Source organism: Gallus gallus, chromosome Z (assembly GCF_016699485.2).
Source record: "Gallus gallus isolate bGalGal1 chromosome Z, bGalGal1.mat.broiler.GRCg7b, whole genome shotgun sequence".
Taxonomy (NCBI): domain Eukaryota; kingdom Metazoa; phylum Chordata; class Aves; order Galliformes; family Phasianidae; genus Gallus; species Gallus gallus.
In genome coordinates, this window is record NC_052572.1 from 7739941 (window position 1) to 7764171 (window position 24231).

The 24231-nt window shown below is 44.0% G+C and overlaps 1 protein-coding gene across 1 annotated transcript in view; it reads left to right on the forward strand.

Annotated features, from left to right (window-relative positions):
• The first annotated feature begins 11480 nt into the window (after positions 1-11480).
• UBE2R2 (ubiquitin conjugating enzyme E2 R2) overlaps positions 11481-24231 on the forward strand; it is a 52627-nt gene continuing 39876 nt past the window's right edge. The window contains exon 1 of the mRNA NM_001031411.4: positions 11481-11763. Within this exon, the coding sequence (NP_001026582.2) occupies positions 11587-11763 (177 nt within the window). The 5' untranslated portion in view covers positions 11481-11586. The remainder of the gene's footprint in view (positions 11764-24231) is intronic.

The window sequence follows — 24231 nt, forward strand, 5'->3', positions numbered from 1 at the left end:
ACCAGCACCAGCCACCACTAATGGCATGGCAGGACCATGACCTGCTTCATAGCACTAGGGTCCAGGTGATCCCACGACATCCAGAGCCCTCCTGGGGAGGACCATGATCCAGGAGACTGCATTACATGTTCCTTCTATAGAACAACAACAAAAAGAAGCCTAAAAGATCAAAAATCAAGAGAGGACCTAAACAATCCATACATACTGGTTGGAAAGGAAAGAGAAAGACTAATCATGACTGCTCAAAACCAGCAGCTCCAACAGCTTTATCACAAAACTTGGATGACCAGAATTTCACAAAGAGAACTGAAGGAAAGTTCTCATTTCATAGCATGCTAGTAGCATCTATCTGCTTTTAAATCACCAGTTTGCTTTTTGCATAGATGGCTTTGTGTCCTTGTTTTTATTTTCTGCCTGGTTTTGGCTTGCTTTCTGTGACAGGCTGGAGAGTGAGCCTGTCTGATTTCCCTGCTGTTGCTGTGGGCTGTACACATAGCAACAAAGAGGAAAAACCCTTTTCTTTCTTTCTTTCTTTTTTTTTTTTTTCCCCTGATCCTGAGAAACAGCCTGCAGCCTCCAAAAATCACACCAGGGGTGCCAAGGGACAGAAGGGATCTGCAGAACTCTGATACCTCTTGTTTTGCCATAGTGCAGAGCTTTATTGGCAATACTTTTTTTGCCACGATCCCACCAAAACAGCCCTTGGCAATCTCCCTGCAGCAGAATATTACTCCATTTTCCAAAACAAAGAGATAATTCAATCTCTATGACAGCTCCTGTGAGTGGATGCAGTGGAGAGAACAAAGAAGATGAAATGCAGTGTTTATTCACTATGGCTTAAACCTGCCAGTCCCAAGGCACTTGGTGATGCACACCTTCAACATTCCCTCCTTCATTTTGTGTGGTGCTGTTATGGGGCTGGAGTGAACAAATGGTGTTGATCTGGATTGAACAGTGATAGGACGATGGGATCACCTCAGCAACACAGAAAAACATCAACAGGGTGAGGAAGATGCTGATGACTTGATTAATTGAAAGCATGCTTGGTTCAGATTTAACAGCTCTGGCTCTTCTCATCTCTGTCCTATTTCTCTGTGGTCCTTCAAGACCGCTATAGTCCAACCTTCTCACTCACCAGACAGAGAAACTGAGACACAGCAGTGGCAGGGATTACCAAGGTGCAAGAGAGCTGAGCCAAGGCTGGCACAGGTGGTCAGGCAGCTCACTTGCAGCTCCCATTCTGCTCTCACCTCCCACAGAAACAGAGATGATACAGCTATGCTGTTGTCACTGCCAGATCCTTCTTTGCTCTGAGTTTTGAATCCACAGAGCAGTTTCACCTTCAGGTGCAGGCAATTTAGAGATGTGCTGTGGAAACAGCAGCTCAACTGGGAGGAGAAGGACCAAAGGCAGTTAATCCACTAGCTGGGAGCTTGTGGGCTGAACTGCATTAGCAGCTGCAGGAGACTATACACAAGAGGGTGCTAGTAGAAACCAGGTCCCAAAGCTCTGCCTCTCCAGGAGAACCTTGCAGAAGTGAGCAGGTACCACTGTTCTCTGTACTCTCCAGTCCTTTCAGGATTCCTTTGCCTCCCCAGTGCCCATCGTATGCCAACACAAAGAGACAAATTCCTCCAGTGCTGCAGTCTGGGTTTGGGCAGCAGAATCCAAAGGAGAAAAATACTGGCAGGGATAATTTGAAGTTACTTGGGTGGTGACATCTCACTTTGAGACATTTTCTCTTTATTTGTCTTTTCGACAATCTGGGAGCGGGGGGTGCACCCAGGACTCATGATCCTTATTATAAAAGGGATGGAGACAAAAGGGAAGCCATCTCCAGGTGATCTTAACACTTTAAGTTCTCAGCATCCATAGAAGGATCAGCTATGCAGGCTGTGACTCTCCTGTTCACAAAAGATATACATGGGAAAGGTTATGGCAGAGTCTGTAAAATAATGAGGGGCAGAAAACAGTTGGGTAGAACAGGGCTGGTCATCATCTCCTCCAACGTAAGGATGAGGGCATCAGAAAGGTGGCAGGATCAAAACAAACCAAAGGAAATGATTCTGCACTCAAACAGGTTATTAGACTGGGCAGCTATTTGCCACAGGATGTTGCAAATGCTTAAAATTTATCCAGCTTCAAAAATAACCATACAAATTCCTGGGAAAAAAAAATCTACTGAAGACTATTACATATAAAGACATATATGACTCAGGGAGAGGAGCATCACATCTTCTGTCATCCTTTCATGGCCATCAAAAGGTGGGCTTTCACAAAGAGAGGCACTGAGCTTGACAGACTATTTCAGCATTCAATAAAAGGAAGATGTTTCAGGACTGGTTGTGATTTTTTCTCTGCACTCACCATTGCAAATCCCTCTTTGTGCTGTAAGAGGAGATGGAATCAGTTAATCACAGGCAGTAAAGTGGTCCCAATTTCCCAATACTGAAATACCACATTGGTCATGATAACTTCGTTACCCAGCTGTGTGAATGCAGCCCTGGAGCTCAGCCCAGAGCTGAAGCACAGAGCCTGCTGGGATCAGGGCACAACCAGGTGAAGAGTTCACAAATAAACAGGGCATGCAGACAGAGAGAGATGCTCTATAAAGAGCTGGAAGAGTGAAGCTGCTGAGGGATGAGGGACACTGACTTGCACCAGCAAAACTCAACGCCCTGGCAGCTTCAGGGCCAGGACTTCAGGATATTTTCTGTCTGCAGAGCTGGGCAACCATCTCTGGGAGGCACGTGTGAGTGGGGAGAGGAGATAGCACCTGTCGGGAGCCATGTGTTCTGGCTGCTGAGATAGAGCGACATGGAGTATCGCTTGTTGCAGAAGCTTGATAGAGCACTGGCTGCTGAGATACCGAGCCTGAACACCATGAGATAACACAAGGAGAGGAGATCTCGCTCTGACCTGGCCATGAGAAATTATAAATCTCCCTTCTTGTTCCTGTAGTACAGAACAAAATGAGTAGGATAGGATAAGACAGGACAGAATAGAACTGAACAGAGTAGAATAAGTTTAGTTTGTTGGGGGCTTTCAAAGATAATTGAGTCCAAGTGCCTGACCACTTCAGGGCTAATTGAAAGTTAAAGCACATTATTGAGAACATAATCCAAAAACCTCTTGAGCACTGACAGGCTTAGGGCATCAACCACCTTGATAGGAAGCGTGTTTCAGTGTCTAACCACCCTCACAGAAAAAAAAAAGGGGGGAAGTGTTCTGGGCAATTAATGCACTCCCAAGCAGGTCTAGTCCAGCTTAGGCCTCCCCAGACTTCTGGCAGAGAGCCTTAAGGTCTCTGGTCTTTCTATAGCCACCTCTAACGTCAGTAAAACGCAGTCAGCCACAATGCCAGCGTGGTAGCCAAGAAACCAGGTGGTGAATGCCCCATCCATGCTGACATTCAAGACCAGACTGGACCAGGCTCTGAGCACCATGAGCTCTGAGCTGTAGATGCCCCTATTCATTGCAGTGGATCTGGACTACATGGCCTAGTCCAAACTCTCCACCAAACTCTCTACAAACTCTCCCTTCTAATTCCTACTGTTATATTTGTTCAGGTAAATGAAAATATGGCTCAATCCAGAGAAAACTCTGCATTTCTGAGTCTGAGCAAGTGCTGTGCTGCCAAGGGAAGCATCTGAGTGTCCTGACAATGCTCACCAGTGCTGTTCGTAAAGAGGAAAATAAAGTCAGAAATTTACTAAAAATGGATACCGAGAGAAAATCACACTTGAGACCAAGAAAAGAATTTATCCAATTTCTGTGGCCTTCACAGTATTTTTGATTCTTCTTTGCAGTAGGATAGATTTGCTCAGGGCAGAATGTTTGCTGCTCCATGCAATTCCTGTCTCCAAACCTTTGCCCCTTTCATACAAGAGAGAAACATTTAATACTTGCCTTTTAGGGTCCTTCCCACCAGCCAGCAAGTACATTCAGAGGTGTTTTATTTTCCCTAGGGCGAGAGCAAGGAAAGGTCCCCTGATGGTCTTGGAGATAAGGGCAGCACAGACCAGCCAGAACTGGGCTGCAGCCAGCTCACCCAGCTGAACGCCTCCTGCACTGCTGGGAAATGCATCAGCCAACCTAACTGCATCCTAGCCTCTACTGGAGACAAGAACAAGGAAATTTCATCTTACACCAGTTGGGCTGCAGAAATGAGGGTCCCAATGCAAAAGTTTGAGTTGGCTTTTAAGCTCCCTCCCTCCAAACCCTCAGGATTCCCTTGTGTAACAAACCCAAATGAAATAAAATCCTCCAGCTGATAGTTTCAGCAACATCAGAGCCTTCCCCAACTTCAATAGGAATATGCTTCTGCAGAGAGGACCAGCCCTGGTGAGCACCTAGGTGCAAGCATGCAGCTCAGTGCCAGCTCCTTCTGTGCTCTGCCAGATTTTAAGCACACAACCAGGTTTCAGAGAAGGGCAAGGACTTCTCCTGCAGAGAACAGAGAGAATACTGAGATGTGCCATGTGGGTTATGGACATGGGATGAGCAAATCCACCATGCACTGAGAGTTTTGAGTTGTACAGCCAAGGAGTTCCTGCAGGATAGAGTATCACAAGGACAATTAATGGAAACAACCTGGCTAGAAAATAAGTCTGAATGAGATTTATCTGACCCTAGGAGTAGCTGTAGTAGGAGAGTGACATAACCAGGGTGTCCCCAAGGTCTGCAAGAGACCAAGGGGATGGTGGAGAAAGGGGGACAAAGAAGGAGTGGCTGGAGGGAATATGGGGTGTATGGAAGCTGGTGGGAACAAGGGACAGGACTTCAAGCCCTGACCTTGCAAGCTGGCACTGAGGCTTATGTCCCTGCATGGTCTCTTCAGGAAGGTGTGTAAGCACTGCTCTGCCATCTATATAAAGCTGGAGGGTTTAAGACCTGTGAGATCAGACCAGTGATTTTCAGGTTGACTTTTAAGACCCCTTAGAAACTCTTCCCAAATTTCCAGATGACTAAAGTCCTTGGGGTGAAGATAACTGAGCCATTCATTGCGTTCAGGTCAGGTAGTGAAGCTTCTCCTGACTTGTCTGCCTGTCTATGGAATTTGCATTAATTACCTGCATGGTGATTCAGGCTCCAGCAGGAACATTCAGCCTCCTCCCAGCCATGCTGCAGCAGCCCTGCACTCTGCACTATGTGTCCATGTATGGCTGCTGCAGCATTTCTTCCCCTTTATCCAGTGCATTGCTTCTGAGAAGGGCTTCGCACACACCACTGTGTTTTCCAGAGCCTAGAGCCTGCTCATATGCATGACTAGTGAGATACTGTATCTGTCAGACAAGCCCTGCAAATGTTTTTTAGAGGAACATCTCATTTTAGGAAGCTGGAGGTGGAGACTCAAAGGGTAAATCTTGTGTCTTATCTCTGGACCTTCTCACCCAAAGCCACCCAAGCCTCTCACTTATTCCTGGAGCTCAGTGGTTACAATGCAGTTTTGTTTCTTTCTTCTGAATCTGTTCATGATTGTTGTGAGAATGATTGTGGAAAAGCCAAAAGGTCTTGGGCAGGACCTGAGCTGTGCATCTTCAGCTCCAGAAGCAGTATGAGTCCCAGATGAGCTTCCTTCTCCTGCTTCTTTGCTTTTTGCACTGTTTCAGGATGCTCTGATGAGATGTCAAAGGAACATTTATCTCTGATGTATGCATTATCACAGAATTGTGGAACCATGGAACAGCTGAGGTTAGAAGGGACTTTAAAGATCATCCAGCTGCAACTCCCTGCTGTGAAGAGAGTTGCCCACCACCAGATCAGGCTGCCTATAGACCATCCAACCTGGCCTTCTCACGTCTGTTCTCGTTTGTGCCTCCATACCCACCTCTCTAACCTCCTGCTGCCATCTGCTCTAAGCTCTCCATTCAGCAAAGCATGAATGCCCAAGTAGAAGCCATGTTATCTTCAAAGAAAAACAGAGGTCTCCAGCAAGATTTCTGGGTTACTGGGGTGTATTTCCATGCCCTGTCACAGGCAGGCGTCCGTTGCTGTTTTGAAGATGAACAAAGGGTTTGATGCACACAAGAAGCCTACCAAGCAGCTGCCCCATGGGCTCTGGTCCTAGTCACCCCTCTCCCAGCACTTGCCCTGCCTGAGGATGTGGACAGTTGGAAGGTCCAGCCCAGTAGTTAGGCATTCTGCAAGAAAGTCATGCTTCCTCAAATAAGCACCACCAGTCCCCAGCATGTAAACTGGACTGCGTGGTCATCTCAGGTACATTTTCATCAACAAAGTGACGCATTCACCCAGAATGGCAGAAATCAGACCAGGAACCTCTGTGGACCATGGAATATGCCACCACAGCTGGAGGACTGTTCCTGCAGCCAGCAGGTTCCACAGGCTCAGTGTGCACTGAGCCCAGAACAGGAGGTGTAAGATGATCTGAACAGTGGGTTACACAAACTCTTTGGAAATACAAACCACGGTCTGACAGGCATAAGGTCACCATCGTCATGCCCCTGGGCCCTGGAATCACAGCTGAAATAGCATTGTAATGTGCTTATAATTTATTCATCAGCTGAATGAGAGCAGCAGCAGGCATTTTCATGGCACTCTTTTATCAAACCCCTGTGATGGACTTCATCCTTTTAAAAGAGCAAACTGGAGTAAAAAGAAAAAAAAAAAAGATAACTTTATTCCATTCAAATTTAAACAAGCAAGAGAAAGGGCAAATCAAAATAAAGCTTAAAAAAAAAAAAAAAAAAAAGACTTTATTTTCTTTCATTTTTCTTCTGCTTTGTTCTGAATCTCCCAAACTTTGCATTTTTTTCCTGGTGGCTACTTCAACGCCTGAAGCCCCTGTTAGCCCAGATGCTGCCAACTGCCTATCTAAAGCATCTCTTCATCTCTGTGACAAATTCTGCCTGAGGATCTGCTTGTCCCATTTTTAGGTGAAATAGAGACAAAAGCTGAATTGTGATCAGACCTTTACCCTCTGAGGTTCACAGCTGCTTCCCCTCTCCCTATATCCAATCACTATATATGTGAGAATTTCATATTGATTCCCCTCACTAAATGCTTGGTGAGCTTCTGGGGAAATATTTCCTTGGCAATGAGACCTCAGTGCCTGGGATGAGCTCCATCACCATGGTACTGGGTTACCTCTGGTCTGGGGCCAAGGTCTGGGACAGAAGAAATGTTGATGGTGGTAAATATTGGTGGTAGATGGACAGGTGGACTAGATGATCTTGGAGGTCTTTTCCAACCTTGTTGATTCTATGACTGTATGATATACCCCTGTCACTGTTTTCTCCTTGGCAGAGAACCCAGTCTGTGATGTACGGTGGGAGATCTGCACAAACATGGATGACAGCACTCCACAGAAGGGGTGGAGGAAATACCCCCTGCTTGTTCTCCATATAGCATCCATCGTACAGTGTCCAAGCCCATGCTGGGTTCCCAGAGTCACAAGTGAGAGTCCTTGTCAATGCCTCATCAAAGCAGAAGATCAGGGAGGAGGCAGTAGGAGAGGAGATGGCTTCATCCTTTAGCCTAGACAGGTCCTATTTCCTGGAGGAAGGAGCAGATGTCTCATCCTCAGAGCCACACAGGAAATAAACTGGATAAAGCTCTGCAGAGAATCGTGTGAGATGATTGTGCCCTGGGATCTGAGCAGTGTAGGTGGTACTGGCCCTGTCTTCCCACATCCTGTCCCCTCGCTCTTCCAGCTCGTGGGGCAGCAACCCTCCAGTGTGACAGTGATGATGCATTTGCATTTTCAAAGCTCCCGTGGCAGAATTCTGCTGTTGCTAAGCAGAGGAGTTAACTCTCAGTTTGTCATTGTTTATGAATGCAGCACTCAGGAAGGAGGAAAGAGAAGAGGAAGAGAGATATTAAAAATAGATGAGGCGAACAAAGCAGAAAGGGCTTGAAGAGAAGTTTTCATCTTGTTTTTACATAAAAGACCTAGTGGTACCTGAGGTCAGTCCAGTATACAGCAACCAGCTCTGCACTGGAGTCTGGACTAAGAGCACACGCAGCCTTCTCTCAGCTGCTGAGATTTCCCCTTACTGGAGCCACACTTTTCCACACCAGATCCTATTCCTCCTTTTCCAAGCCTAAAGAGCAAAGCAAGTCATTCAGAAAAATAAAAACAAAAATAAAAATGGAGAAAGAACAAGTGTGAGGTGTGTGAGAGCACATCACACAGAAAGAGCAGTGCCATGGCTTCCCAGAGCTCTGTTTCTGTGACAGTTTCTATTTTTCTGTGAGAAGGAGATGTTTCTGTGAAAGGGAAAAAAGAAAAACAGGTTTGAGGAAAAAGAGCAATATTCTCTCTAAAAGCTGTCCTGATTGAAAAATTTCAGCCTGCCCTATTGAATACACCAGGGCTTTCTTTACTTTCTGCCTTGCATGACTACCTCATTCGTTAACATTCAAGACAGGCAGCAAGCGGAGATAAGTGCCTAATGGCAACAAACTGCTTCTCCCATCTTTCCCAGCATTGGACCGGTTCAGACAAAGCCTGCAATGGAAGCTAGCCACAAGGAAAGGCGAAACTATTACCTTCAAAATAGAGGCAAGCACAATCCTGAAAGGGTTTGGCTTCAACCAGCTGGATCAAACCAAAGGGCTGAACAAAGCCATTGTTTCTTCAGCAAGCTGTGACGGTAGTTATGGTCAAACATCAACAGTGAAGTGCACAGCTCAGTGCTCTGGGTTGAATGCTTTCCCAGACTTATCAGTGATGAAAGCAGAGCACGTGGAAGGGCAACTAGACGTGGACACTGAGGTCTGTGTGCCTGGGAATGATAGTGGCCATCGCATTAAACCTAGGTGTTTGGGAGATGAAGATGGTGAGGGTAGAAGTGTGAATGGTGGCTTAGGGAGTAGATGGGAGGAGGATGTTGGGCTTGAGAAGAAGTGGGATGAAGCCAGAGACTTGCTGATGGACAGGATGGGACAAGAAGGGATGAGATGGGATGGGATAAACAGAGAAGTGTTTTCTCTGACTGCTGAGAGCTTGGAGCCCTTCCAGATGTGGACAGTTGTTGAGGCACTGAGAAGGGTGGCCAAACCTGCAGGACAGGCTGCCCCAGACACACCACACCACCAGATGCGTGACAGCCATCCCATGCATTCAGGAAAGCCCATGGGTCTGGAAAGGGCAGATGACAGTGTAATGGTTTACCCATGCTGCTGTCCTCATGACGGCAAAGCAATGAGTGGTGGTGGAGCAAAGTCAGAGGGATAAAGCTACAAAAGGGTAGGGGGATGGCTGGGTCCAGCTTCTCCACATGGTTGTCCTGCTGGTGAAGGCCACTGCCATCTGTAGTAGGATGAAAGCAGCACCTTTAAACTTAAGTTTGAAGTGTCCTATGAATCCCATTCCTTCTTAAGTAATATCTGTTACAACTGATACTCTTACAGTCTAGATACAGGTCTTGCTTTCAGTTCACAAATAACATCCTGCAACAGTTAGTCCAGGGAAGGAACTGTTCTTTGTTACCATTTCCCACTTTCTGGACTGTCCCTGTGACTGCTCTGTTCTTTTTAATTAACCTCATCTTTAAAGTAAACACACCTCAATCCCTCTCTACACAGCAGCATCTCAAGGTCTTTTACCATTTTATCCCTGCACTCTGTGTAATCCAATGTCACTGAGGAATTACATGATTTTTACTTCTATTCATACACAATTTTAATTTGAGCATATGTACAAAGACGACAAATACTTCATAGAATTATAGAATAGCTTAGGTTGGAAGGGACCTTAAAAATCATCCATTTCCAACCTGCCACTAAATCAGGCTGCTACGGCCCCATCGTACCTCCAGGGATGGGGCACCTACAGCTCTCTGGGCAGCCTGTGCCAGTGCTTTGCCACCGTTTGAATAAAAAAAAAATTCTTCCTGACATCTAATCTAAATCTCTCCTCTTTTTAAAAGAGCTTAACGCCCCTTGTCCTGTCACTATCACACCATGTAAAATGTTGGTCCATCTCCTGCTTCTAAGTTCCCTTCAAGTACTGGAATGATGCAGTAAGGCTTTCCTGGAGCCTCCTCTTCTTCAGGTTGAACAAGCCCAGCTCCCTCTGCCTGTCTTCATAGGAGAGGTGCTCCAGCCCTCTGATCATCTTCATGGCCCTCCTCTGGACCTGCCCCAACAGCTCCGCATCCCTCCTGTGCTGGGAGCCCCAGGCCAGGACACCGTACTGCAGATGGGGCCTTACAAGGGCAGAGCAGAGGGGACAGTCACCTTCCTCCCTCTGCTGCCATCCCTCTGTTGATGCAGCCCAGGATACTGCTGGCCTTCCTGGCTGCATGTGCACACTGCTGGCTTACGTTTTTTGTCCATAATGGCCCCCAAGGCCTTCTCTGCAGGGCTGTTCTCGGTGTGTTCTTCTCCCAGTCTGTGCACATACCTAAGATTGCCCCAACCCAAGTGCAACACCTTGCACTTGGCCTTGTTGAACCTTCAAATAGCTCTGACATTTTGGGGAACATAATGAAACCAGAAATCATCATGGCATATCAGCAATTAAAACTACTGCTGTTATAATCAGATAAACCCTGGTTGGGGCAGGACTTCCAGTGAGCATATCAGCTATTAAAACTATTGCTGTTATAACCAGATAAACCCTGTTTGGGGCAGGGCTTCCAGCACACTGTGCTGGGCATGCTGTGTACTCCCATATGCTGACAGGCAGGTGTGTGCCTCAGCGCTTCCAGAAGTGAAACGCAGTTTGGTGCCATCTGCAGCCATGTTACGCAGTTTGTCCTCCTTCTGGATCATTGCTGTGTTATTTAATTTGTAAAAGACTTGCTGCAGAACACCAGCTCACTAGCACCGTCAGAGGTCCGTGCTCACAGCTCTACTTGTGCAGGGTGATGCCTGCTCACCTGTGGAAGCATTTATTTGTCTCAAGGGGAATGGCAGGGGTGAGCCCGACTCTAATTTGGGGCTGCAGCACTTTGTGGAGCGCTATGGAAACAGAGCCCATGTCTGAGCCAATGCTCGCAACTATTGTGTTTCGCTGCTGTTTGGCTGTGGTATTGCTAAGGGGTGCTGGCTCAGCACAAGGCCACTTACTAAGGCCTCTGCCTGAAAATGGCTCCTCATCATTAGCTTCCCTATCCTCACAGCTCAGCCAGAGCTACACTAGGGCAGCGGCTGCCCACCACAACCACAGCTGTTGGCTTTTCAGTCACTGTGCTGATCAGCAGGAAAGGGAATGGGCTGCTTTTGCTGCTTCTTCACGAACTCATGCCAACATGGCCGCCTTTATCGGAAAGGACCTGACCTCACGCACACAACCCCCACACGCCACTCAGAAAGCCCACCACGAATAAGATGGCGGTCCTCCTCAGGCGGAGCTGCCCCTTTAAGCTCTCCAGTGAGGGCGTGGCGCCGGCGCAGCGGGGGCGTGGCGTCTCGCGAGAGGGGCGGGGCGACGTGGGCGGGGCGCGGCGCGGCGCGCTGAGGTCAGCGGCGAGCGGGCGCCGTCACAAAAGGAAGTGGCGGCGGCGGCCGTCAGAGTGGGGAGGGGCGGGGGCCCGCGGGGCAGCGCGGCGGTAGCAGCAGCAGGAGAAGCAGAGGCAGGGGTTGGACCGGCGGCGGCGGAGCGGCGGGGGCCGCGCCATGGCCCAGCAGCAGATGAGCAGCTCGCAGAAGGCGCTGATGCTGGAGCTGAAGTCGCTGCAGGAGGAGCCGGTGGAAGGCTTCCGCATCACCCTGGTCGACGAGTCCGACCTCTACAACTGGGAGGTGGCGATCTTCGGGCCCCCCAACACCCTCTACGAGGGTGGCTACTTCAAGGTAAGGCTCGGGCCTCGACGCCGCCTTCCAGCCCTCCCGGCCCCGCGGTTCGGCGGCCAGGCCTGCACCGCGCGGCCTCGCAGTGGGCGGCGGGCGGGGGCCGGGCGGGAGGTCCCGGCTTTGCAGGGGCCCACCAGGCCCTGTCTGCGGCCCCCGGCGCTGAGTGGGCTCTTTCAGTGTTGTTCTTGGTGATTTGCGTTCTTATTGTCCCTCTTCTCTTTCGAACTTCAGAGGACAGCCACGAAGGTGTTTAGTTTGTGAAGGTAGATATATGCTTTCAATTCCTCTCTCAATTTTCCTGTTCATCCAAAAAAAAAGAAAAAAGAAAAAAGAAAAAACAACTTTTGTGGTGGTGGTTTCCGCCTCTTGGAAATAGAGAAAAACAAATCTTGCACTTCCTTACCCGAAAGGAACTGAAGGGAGAAGACCTAAAGAAGAATTGCATGGTTTGCTGAAAAGAAACAAAAGCTTGGATGCTCACAGAAGGTGAGCACTGGGCACATCCCTGTGCGTTATATCCCCACTTGGTTTCTGATAAAACCCTGTTGCCCCCAGCTGCTATATCCCATGATGTATCAGTTTAGTTTCTGGGTCTTCCCTTCCCTCCCTGTCATGCTGGAAGAAAGCCTGGATGATGCCTTTGCATGGCAAACATGCAGCATCGGTGCCACTTGGCCTCTCTGGATTGAGGTTTAAGCACTCTGCTCCACAAAACCAAAATAACCTGTAGCTTGGGGAATAGTAGATTTGAGTCACGTTCAGTTTGGCCTCGTTGTTTGGAAGGAAGGGACCGTTTTGGCACCAGGCTTTCCTTTTGTGATGAGTTGGCTGGCTTACTCATGTAGGTGTGATATGTGTATTCTTAGACTCACCTCCATTATTCTTCCTTCAGGAAGTCGCTACAGTCTTGGATCAGTAACTGGGTCATTTGTGCATCAGAATGGACTGGTGACCTCTCCCTGCACTTACATTACTCATCAATTTTTCAGAGCAATCATGAGTGGTCAAAATATTTGTTTAGTTTAGGAGCTGCCTGGACCTTATGTCTGTAATTATTCTTGGAAAGTAAGCTGAAGCAGCCAGTGCAATAATCTGAGGATGTGCCTTCAGCAAGTGCTGGCTTTGGCAAGACTGCCAGTGTTACCTTACCTCAGCACTGTGACTGCAGTGGCTTTCTGCTGTTTGTTGTCATCGAGCTGTAGTGCCTTTCATCTAAATAATTCTCCTGTAAAAACACTGATCCTTTCATACTAACTTTGAGAATGGGAAGTTGTTTGATGCTGTTATCTTCACTGCAGCTCAGCAATTACCTTCAAGCAGCATGTTAAAGGTTGTTTTATGGAGTTAATCTGTTTCTTCTTCTCTGAGAAACCATGCTTGGTGGTTTTCTTTTGGTAGCATAAGATCTTCAGTAATTCATCTTAGATTCTCAATTTCTGAAAAGATCAGTCTCAGCCCCTAATTCTGTCAGGAGAGTGAAGGTTCTTGTTGTACTAATTGTGAAGTTCTTTGCTTGTCTCTGTGTTGGGCCAATAAGGCAGAGCTTTAAATGTTTGACTTGGCTTACTCAACATCTTGAAGTTCAGGATATCAGCTTTATCTTTATTTGGTGGAGTTAATTTAATGATGTGCACTTATATTTGAGGTAAATGGTAGTTAAAAAACAGTTTCTTTTTTTTTTTCGAAGTATCTTTGCTTGATGACTTGAATATCTATTTACTGTTTTGTATTTTAGGTTTCCCAATATTAAGTAAGTAGGATTAGAAATAATAAAAAGTTACATCCTGTAGTTGTGTAGACCCTTGTGGCAATGAGGGCTTGGGAATGTTCTTCCACTTGTTTGAGGTGTGGTTTGAGGGTAGGAGCTGAAGGGAAAGCACAACATCTTCTAGTTAAACTGAAGTGTAAATATTTTGAGGTTTTTTTTTTGCATTTAAAGTGACTTTAATACAGAGAGTGTTAGTGACAGTTGATTGGGTATACAAATGCTTGGTTCACATTCATGAAGCTTTCACCAGCTTTGGCACCTTGTTTATCCTTGAAGAAATATGACCTTTCTCTATGGATTGTTGAGCTAGCTGAGTTAACTGAAATGAGGAAAGTGCTCTCTGTGCACCTCTTTGAGAGGTGCTACTGCTGTTCAAAGCTGGTGTAATGTTTCAGCGGACTCTAGTTTCAGTTGCTAATCCAGGAATTGTACCATTCAATAAATTTGAGCAGAAAACACGTCTTGCTTAATTTTCATAGGTAGTTTGTATTGGTTATCAGTACCTTAGTACAGGCCATAATAAAATGAATAAGGACTAAAAACTTTAGCAGCTGGTTACACAAGCTTATATCACTGGCTGTGTTGTGCCTAGCTCTGCTGCAGGACCTCTCAGTTGGGTGGGATGGGCAGTGTTCCCAAGTGACCATTTGTGCAATGTGTGGTATGGAACAGCAGTCCTGAACTACACGTCTCTGCTACAGAACTAGCTGAAGTGGGGGCTGTTCCATGACCCCTGGTGTGTTGGTGTGGCTTTCCTCTCTCCTGTTAATCTCTTGCTTACTTATTGAAATTAATACATAGCCATTTGGCATGACTGTGAATGTTTTGAGCAACCCTTTGCTTGAATTCCACACTGCCACTGTCAAGGAAGCTGTTTGATTGTCTTCTCCACTGGCTGCCCCTTGTTCCTTGCTGGCAAGACAAAACCAGCTCATGGTCAGTGATGCTAAATCCTCCTCAAGAGAGGTTCCATGGTGAGAGTAAACATCTGACAACCCTCAGTTGCTGTCAGCAAGGACCTGTCCTTGGGTTTGACCAAAGTTTTTCCATGTGTTCTGGCCTCAATCAGTTGCAGTTGGCTGCAGGTACTGGACTGCTGCATGTTAACTTGATTTTCTTTTTTTAATACTTGGTTTACTGGGTTTGCTTAAGCAAAAAATGGGTAGACCTCACGTATTTAAGGTGAGGATTTCCACACAATTCAGTTACTGAGCTCACATCATTTTCAGTTACTGAGTTCACAATTTACAACAATGTGGCTGTTTTCCTGGCTTCTCAGTAGACAGCCAGATTGCACTGTAGGCTGCAGAACTACATGTAAACAGTTTGTCCATGCTATCTTTAAGCCATAGGTGTCTTCACTTGAAAGGTTTTTTTACAATGTGGCTGGAGAACCTTTATTTGTTTTTTTTTTTTCCTTTGTTTGGCATCAGCTGCTTAAATAGTTAGCAATAGAAGAGAGGGTTATTAAGCTGAAATCTGGTGATAGTAGGTGCTGGTTGTGATACTCTTCAGTAGTAGAGGCTTGTGTATGGTGGAACTCTCCATGTCTCACTTCCCCCTTGTTCTGTGAATAATGTATTCCTTTATCCAATATCTTTCTTTCATGCTTGAGCCTTCGAAGCCTGGAGTCTGATAAAACTCTGTCAACTGAGTGATGGTCTTGGGATACCAGCAAAATTATTGGAATATGCTTCCTGGTGACTTACTAAAAGCTCTGTATGTTTGTTGCAGTTGCAGCACAGTTTTTGATTGCTTTTTTTTTTTTTGAAAAAACTAGAATACTGGTAATTTTATAGCTGAATAGTATTTTCCTTGCACAGTGAACAAACCTTTCAGGTAAAAAAACAAACAAACAAAAAACATACATACAAATAGAAACTTCATTATTAATTACATAGCACTGTCTAGAAGCACTATTTGACCAAGAAGGCTGTGTCAAGAAACTTGTTTCTTGTTGAGCAAGAGTCAATATTAAAAGCTCCTTTGGAGGTGATTTAGGCTGGGTAGGTGAAAATGAGTACACAAAACATGAAAGGAAACAAGTAAAATTTAAACTGTACTGTTAGGGTTGCTATTTGATAGTTCTTTACTTAAGGCAATTTAATTCACAAGGTATTTTTGCTGCTTGAAGGAGCAAGTCTTGACTCATTATTTGGAGGGGGGGAAAGCAAGCATTGTGCTTAATTTTCTTAAGTAAGGTGGGGGCTAGGTGTTTCCCCCCCCCTTTTTTTTTGTATAACTCCTTAGCCATGGGCTCTTTTGAATTCTGTATTGCTGGATCTCTGCTGCTTTCAATGGATTGGTTTTGAATTCAAAGCAATTTGCAATATGCGAGAAAATGTTTTTCAGAGCAGGAAATCTATTTAGAACTGGAAGATATAAAGAATAAGCGTTGTATTTAAAAGTTTGGCATCATCAGTCACTTCCCAGAAAGCCTGGAATTGGGCAAATGAAAATTTCTTGAGCGTTTGAGTATTCTCCTGGTTACATAACTCTAACTTCACAAAAATATTACTTCATGCCAGGGAAAAATTGTGTGGTACTGTCTGTACAAAAGCTGAGTTCTGTGAGCCTCCTAGAGAATGTCTCTTGGTGTAGTTAATTTTCAGTTTTTGTTTCCTTTAGTTATCACTGATGCTAATAAGCAGAGGTTTGCAACAAAAGGGAATGGAACTGCACATGAGTAGTGTGGAACCGCTGCTGCAAATCTAAAATGCTCCCTGTTCGATCAAACTGTCTCCATAGTAAAAGAAAAGCTAAGGCATCCACAGGCAGGGAGGGAAGAAATGAGTTTATGTCACTGACACTGAGCACTGTTATGATCACTGACTCTGCAGCCGAAGAAGTACTTGTCTGACTCCTGCTCTGCTGTTGCATGTAGATTTGTCTGATTGCTATGAGCTGCATGGACTCCTCCAGAGGATCGTGCCCCGAGCCTGTCCTGGGCAGCTGCCTCTCCTCAGCAGGCAGTGGCAGTAGCCAGCTCCTACTTCTTTCCTAGGGCTTTTCTCTTCCAATTTGAGCTATTGTGTGTGCTGTGAAGATAGATAATGGTTTGCTGTTCTGGTCCTGCTTCAAAATACAAAGTATATGTGCAATTTGACTCCACTGTATGGCACAGCCTGCCTCTGCCATTAGACTTAAAAATGGAAAGCTTTCCGTTTGGAAAGACTGAATGTGTTGGCTTGCATATTTTTTTCCATTGTTTGGCTCTATTTCCATGAGTTTGCACAGAATGATCCTTGGAAAAGGTTAAAAAAAACATGACTTTTTTTCTTGGATAGCAATGCAAAGAACTGCCTCTTGAAGCCTTGTGCCAGTTTGTTCAAGAGATAGTCTGAAACCATCTACATTCTTTGAATTACTATATGGTGAATGATTGGAAATTCTTTACTTTATAATGTTAGGAATGCATTCTTAGTTTTTGTATTCATGTAGTAAATCTTCAAGTTCTCAATTATTGCAATGATATTATGCAATGAATGTCAAACTTCCAACATTTAGTCATCAGTGTTTGTTATTATGAATACCAGAGGACAGCCAAAAACAACATAGCCAAACTGCACATCACCAAAAACACCTCTGTAAAGGATCAACAAAGTGTTGGGTTTTTGTTGTTGTTGTTGTTTTTTCCATGCAAAATGAGCACCACGCAGTAGAGACCTAAAGTGCTATTAAAAAGATCTTGAATGTAGTGGAAATATAACAGAGATACAGATGGGTTGCATTGTAGATGGATTAGGGGTTTTGTGACTTATGGGCTATGTGTGACCAGATGCGCATGCACAGACATATATATGCAGAATTAGCTTTCTATTTTCAGAGTTATAGTGCTTCATTTTTAAAACCTTAGTATTTTATCCAGCAATATGAGTTAGAGGAATTGAAGTTAATCTTACTAAGCTTTTACTCTAGCTACTTGCTGAGAATGTCTAGTCTGACCAGACTAGTTTAACAATGCTAACATTGGTACTGTGTACCTTCCCCTGAAGTAGTAATAGCAATGTCTAGCCTATATCATTTTCAGAAACAGTTAAAATACATAGCTTTGACAAAAATGGTCTGTAAATGGGGAAAAAAATAAAGCTACCAAATGGGGTATGTGTAGGATACTTCATGATCAACTTGAAATGTGATTGTAGGACTTGCTGAAAATTATTTTTTGAGACTATCACACAAAGAACAAGGGGATCATACAAGGGCTGTTCTAAGTGAATCACACTCAAATATTGTATCTGTGATTAACAAAGGCTGCCTGGCAGGCTGTGTCTTACTCCTCAAGGTCTTAGTACTGAAGGAGTATTGAAAGAGTGGTGTGATATCCCTACTGGTCTATTTTGTTCTCTTAGAAGTATACAAGTAATTTAGAACTTCAGATGAAAGGCTTTTACTGAGAGATGAAACTTTGAAATTGTAGGCATGTGACTCATCCTAGCTAAGATATATATCCTGGATAAAGAACTTGTGCATTTTTGTTAACTGTAGCTAAATGTTTGGAAAGGTTATGAAAAACTGTCAGAATATGAAATAGTGTAAAGGCTTAACAGGTTGTGCCACTTTGAATTTATCACTCAAGAATTGATTCTGTTTTGCAAAAGTTTTTGGTTTTAAATCAATCCTTATACTTTTCCACAATTGGAAGCCTTCACTGTTCTAGCTGAGCAAAGGCTGAAGCCAAGATTCACTTCTGCATCTCTCCCTTTGGCCTTGACAAAGCAGGCCATGCAGTGGAGTATCTACTACTTGCAACACATTCCATGAAGGTGCATTTGTTCTTGCATAAAGTGCTGCCCTACGCTTCTAATTTATGAATGCAAACTACGCTAGTGTAAGAGTGCTTATCGTGGCTAGAGTAACTATTTCTAAAAGCACTCACCTTTTATTAAAAGGAAAGCCGCCTTATAATGTACTGAAGAAAACAATTTCATTTTGGTGCTCCTGTTTCTCCTGCAGAGTAGAAACTGTACCCACTTAGTAACTGAATGCCTTTCAGTAGTGCATTAAGTAGTATAACCTGAGAGGTTAACATCTCTCTTGTACCTTTAGGTACCCTGTGGCTAATATCTAAATCCTTTCTAATTTTTTGTTCATGTGGTAACAGAATGCCCAAATCTTTCAGATAAAGCTGTGTGGCACTTCATGGTTAAGTTGGAAAGAGGGTCTTGTCTGTTTTTAATGATACTGCCACTTCAGCTGAATCTGTCTAACCTAATCTTTAAAGTTTTCTGGCAGCAAAGCATATTGTGGCCACAAGGTATTCAAAATACTAAACAAAAAACGACATGGAGTCTCAACTTGCCGGGAATACTTAAGTGTTAAAATTCTTTGAATGACAGTAACACTTTTTCTCTTGTATAATTCTTTAAGTGTCAAGTAGCTGTTTCTTGAGAAAACCACAGCCATGTTTAAACAATACTCTATAGAGAACCTGTTGTCACTTTGCTTATGAAAGGCTAGTGAAGTTCTAAATGAAATTAGGCATCTTATATTGCTGGATGAAGTGTATAAAAATGAAAGCTCTGAGACCAACATATGGAATGATTTCCATTTCTCAATGTCTGCCAGAAACCCAAGAGCTTATGTGCTTCAAAATTTGACTAATATGCTTCTTGTGAAATGTAGCCTTTTTTTCTTTTTCCTGCTGGTAGCAGTCTTTCATTTGTATGGAAGAAGTTTTAGCTGCCTTTAACCTGAAATTCAGTGGTAGAAGTGCTGCAAAGGGAAGCTGGATAGATAGACTTCAGGGTGAGTGAATGTTTGGGCTGCCACACTGTGAAGCAGGCTGGATTATTTTTGAAAATTCATTAATAAGTTTGTTTTGACCCCCAGAGGTTTATGGGCAGACTCATCAGGAGCTAAACACCAGCCTAGGCGGGATTATTGTGGAAAGTCACTCTGTTGGAGTTCCGTTTTAAATGGCAATAATAGCACAGTTCACTGTCATAAACACATCATTCATGGCTATCCTCCAGTTGGAAAGATGCTGTAGTTGTATTGGCTCCTACTGATGAGGAATGAGATCAACAGGTGGCTGGTCTTGGCTGCTTTTTTCTGGATATTATGGAATAAATCTGGCTTATATTGCTATTGGAGTAATATTCAGATTTCACTGATTTGAAGCAGCCTGCTTCAAACAAATTTAACTTCCATCCAAGTTGTATGAATATCCTGTACCTACTAAGTATGTAGATGTTCATTTCCCTGATGTAAAGCATATTCTTTTGCTTCAACTTTTGAGCTGAGAACCATATTTGGCCTTCAAAGGGCAATTAATTAACATGCTGGTGGCCAAGAAAAACTGAAAAGCTGTCCTCTTTAATAGTAACATACATGGGAACCACAGCTAAGCTGTCTGCAGCAGTTGCTGTATACCTGAGCCAGGAAGCTGCCTTCTGGGAAGTGCTGGTGTGATGCTGAGTGGTGATCAGGTCAGTCAGGAGCAAGAGTTGTGAGTGACCATTCCAAAGTGTGGTATTACCTGCTCCCAGGCCTGATGGGGACACAGTGAAATGCCACGTGTTGTTTTCTTCAGCGGTCTTTGGCGTGCCATGCTTAAAGACTTCCTTGCTGTCCAAGTAGATAGTGCTTCACACTGTGAGGTCACACGTTAATAGGTTAAGATCTGCTCAGTGGTATTTGTACATAGCTGGCCTTGAAAGATCTATCACAGCAGTGCTGTCAGGCCTCTTTAGCTCTCTGGGGTCTTTGGGAATCCAAGCCCGTCACAGGTGCCTTCCCTTTTCCTTCATCTCATTTCCTATACTGCCCTAACTATACTTAAGGCATAACTGAAGGCTGACCTAAGGCTGCCACATGTGACCTTGTCAGAGCTCCTGGTGACCTACCCGTGGTCTGTTTGTTCTGTTTTATCTTTCCCTCTGTAGCTATCAACTTTGCTGATAATGTGGATGACTTGCACCTGTTTCCAAGACAGCAGTGAAGTATTTTTGACCTGTCTACTCAAATCAGGACTTCTAAGGTGTCTAGTTTCTGCTATTGAAACAAGAACAAGCTTGCAGGTGAAGTTGCAGAAAACCTGTGAGTTATGTTTCAGCAAATCTAACAAAGCTCCAAGTGGAGACTGGTGTACAGAAAGATACTCTTCAAGTGTTGGAGTCTGCACTGATTGTATATTGAACTCTTGCATGCAATGATTTCTAACTAGCTGTACTGTTCAGTGTGAATTAACTAATAGATGAGAGTATTGAAGAATTTGGTTTTTTTCTTCTCTTAAGTATAAATAAATTCTGTGTTCTATCAAGAAGAGAAGATGCATCATCTTTCCTGGAAAAAAACTGTATAAATAGCTTTTTTTTTTTTGCATTTTTGTAATCTAAACTGTTATAGCTTGCTTCTTAAATATAGGTACATCTATTTTATATATATGTATGAAGGATACATTTTGTAACAGAAGAGTATAATGATAGCACTGGAAAGAAGACTCCGTATGCTTAGCTGGGATGCAATATGTAACTTGTGCAACTGTGGTAATACAATAAAACTGAGGACAACATTTAGGCAGACCTTAAAGCCTACTACCAATCCATAGATCATAATTTGCAGATTCGTAACTAGATGATGTCAACTTGAAATAAAAGGGTTTTGGGAAGTGAACTTCTTCCTTTCAGGAAAGGGTTGTGTGTTACCTGGTGCTTTTTGAGCCATCCAAATATGTTCTGTGAGCCAGGAGACTTTCTTCAGAACTTGTTTTGTTGGTTTTTGTAAAGCTATTAAATACTGCTGTGTCTGGCAACAGTCTGATGTTAGACTGGGTGAAAAGGATGGACAGTCCAGAATTCATCCTCTGTTAGGCCCTTTGTGTGAGTGAAGCATTGCACTCATTGAGAACAGTCTGTGGACACTACAAAAACAGGATGAAAGAACAATGCATTGTTCTGCATTTGTTGATGTAAGAGGTGCTCTTCTGAAGGACATGGGGCTAGGATTAGAATATTCCTGTAGGAGTGTAAGGATTTGGCATAACTGTGCTTCAGTGCAAGGTAGGGCTAAAGTGTTCCTTGACAATAACAAGAGACGGTATGATTTAGTGAACAGGTTATGGATTAAGTCTCCTATCTCTAATAGGTTTGTGTATATAATCTTTGAAAAATTAACATTTTTATATAAAATGGATATCTTATAATAGCATAGTTGACTAAATCTGTAGGTAGAAAATGTTTTGCTTTTTATAAGTAGTACATGGGAAAGCTTTCTTTCTAAGTAAATTCAACTTGTATATTTACAAGTACAGTTCTTAAACTTGGAAGGGCTGAAGAAATTGTCAAGTAAATAGCTTAAAGGCTGCTTAAGCACAAAAGCCAAGGGTTTTTTGGAATAAGAACTTCTACTTATTCCTGGTATAAAAAAAGAAAGGGGGGAAGAAAAAACTGAGCAGTTCTCTGAAGCACCCCAGCACAGATCCTGATGTACTGACAAGTCACACTCCTCTGCACAGACTTTGTCCGTGAGGCAGCTGTAGCAATTCTCTAAGAGCAAAAAATAAAGCTGGGGTTGTGTAACTTAACCTGGGGGAGGAGGAGGACATTCCTGGTGTTGAAGAAAAAACTGTCAAGGCCTGGGCATGTAGGCTTCCTGGGGGAGACTTATGTTGTGCAGGCTTCACAATTCTCACAAGCAGTGTTTTGGGGAGGTAATCTGGGTGAACTTCTGAGTGTTGGAGGAGGCAGAGCTATTCCTTGGCTGCCTCATTGCTTCAAATGTCAGAGGGATCTGCACTGATTTCAGATCTACCCAGCTTCTGCATTTCTCACCTCTGGGATTCCTGTCCTGTACTGTCTTAATTGTTCCAGCTCCTGTGCTCTTCTACTAGAGCAGCCCCAGGTCTTCTCTCCTGTGCTTTGAAGATTAGGTTCAAAATAAAGCCTCTCAGCATAGTGAAATTGGCACACAGGATTTGTGTCAAGCGTGGAAGTGTGGCACAGCTCACAGCATTGTAGCATGGCCAGGAAGCGGCCTGGTGCCCTGCTTCATGGAACTGGTGCTCTTGCAGAGTAAGATTGGTCTTTGTTAAGTTGAGGTTTAAAGTGTATTATTGACATGCCTCTGAGTTCTGTTATGTTTGTCACCCAAAGTGCAATTACCCAGGCTATGCCACAACACTGAGCTTAAACACATGGGCAGAAAGCCAAATTCTACACTTAGCAAGCACTTTAAATAGAAAACTACAGCACAACTGACCTGCAGGTATGTTTTATAAAGAAAGCTGGTGTTCCTAACTGCTGAGAGCTTCTTCATTTAATTGTGAATGCATTGATAAATGTTCTTTCAGAATATATATTCATCAAAGTAATGTTTGGTCATAGCTTAAAGTAATTGAATGTAAGTGAAGTGTAGGGTTTGAGTTTCAGGCAGAGTATAAAATCTTTACCTGTTCTAATTTTGTTATGTTTGTATTAATAGGTATGCTGACAGGAACATGCTCTACTTACGCCTCTTAACACTGTATGAACCATGTCAAATAATCAAGGTTTGCAGCACTAAACCATTGGGATCATGTTATAGTGTTTAAGTATGTCTGCATTGCAGTGGCGTAATGTACCCATCTCAAGCTCCATACGGCCTAGCAGCAGCAGCATGCTATTTAACACTGGTCATGAAGTGACATAGTGTGCAAGTTGGTTTTGTAGTCTATGCCTAATCCCATGTTGCCATGGCTAAACAACCACCAGATCTGAGCTCTCTGGGGCAGTGCTTGTGCAAGTGCAGCTGTAAATCAGTGTGAGAGTTGCAGCCACAATAGCTTTGTGAGTGTAAACCTGAGAGACTGCTCTCACACTCCTTCAGATGCTGATGGTATGGTAGCTTTCTGGTAGGAGAACTGGAGCTGGTCACAGTGTTTCTGCTGGCTTTTCCTACATTTTAAAAGATGTAAATTCTGATCAAAGCACTGTATAGGGTTTCACTTCCCAACTTCTACTTTCATGAAAGTAGTGTAATCTGAAGCCTTGGTCCCAGACAGCAGCTTCCATGGTGACATAGGATGACAGGAACAGCTTAGGCCTCACCTTGTTTAAACATACACATCACTGTGGGGATTACTTGCGTATAAATGTATTTGTGGAAGTTCCATGATATTGAAATACAAGTGTATATGGGCGCTTATTTTAAAGACCTAGCTGAGTTTGGTTTTCTAACATACTGAGTCACTTTCTGCTTCTCATGGTAACAGAAAACAAAGTAGAATGGGGCTTCAGTAAGTTATTGAAAGCTACTGCACAGGCATGCATAAACTTGATTTAAATGTGTACCTTTGTGATCACAATCTTCCCCTTCATCACCTCAGTACCCTGGAATTTAAGACTTCCAGCTTTACAGGAAACCTCACTTCTGAGGATGTAATCAAAACAAATCTGTTTCTACAGAGGAGGAAAAGTACCTATTAAGGGAATTTGAGTTTCTTGGGACAGGAGATCTCAAAGGCTAATAAAAGCTTAGGAAAGAAGGCTGATTTCAAAATGACTGCTGCTGGCATCCGATTTCTTGGAAGTCATGGTGAACTGAAAGGAAGCCCAAGATAGATGAGCTGAGGTGCCGGTGTTGATGAAGCAGTTGTCTTGGCAACTGCAGTCACTTAAATATCTCTAGGAAAATAACTAGCGAATATTCAGACTGGAAGATGTCAGAAGAACCCAAAGTAACGAGTAGCTTGAGATTTATACAAGGAATGTGCTTGACTA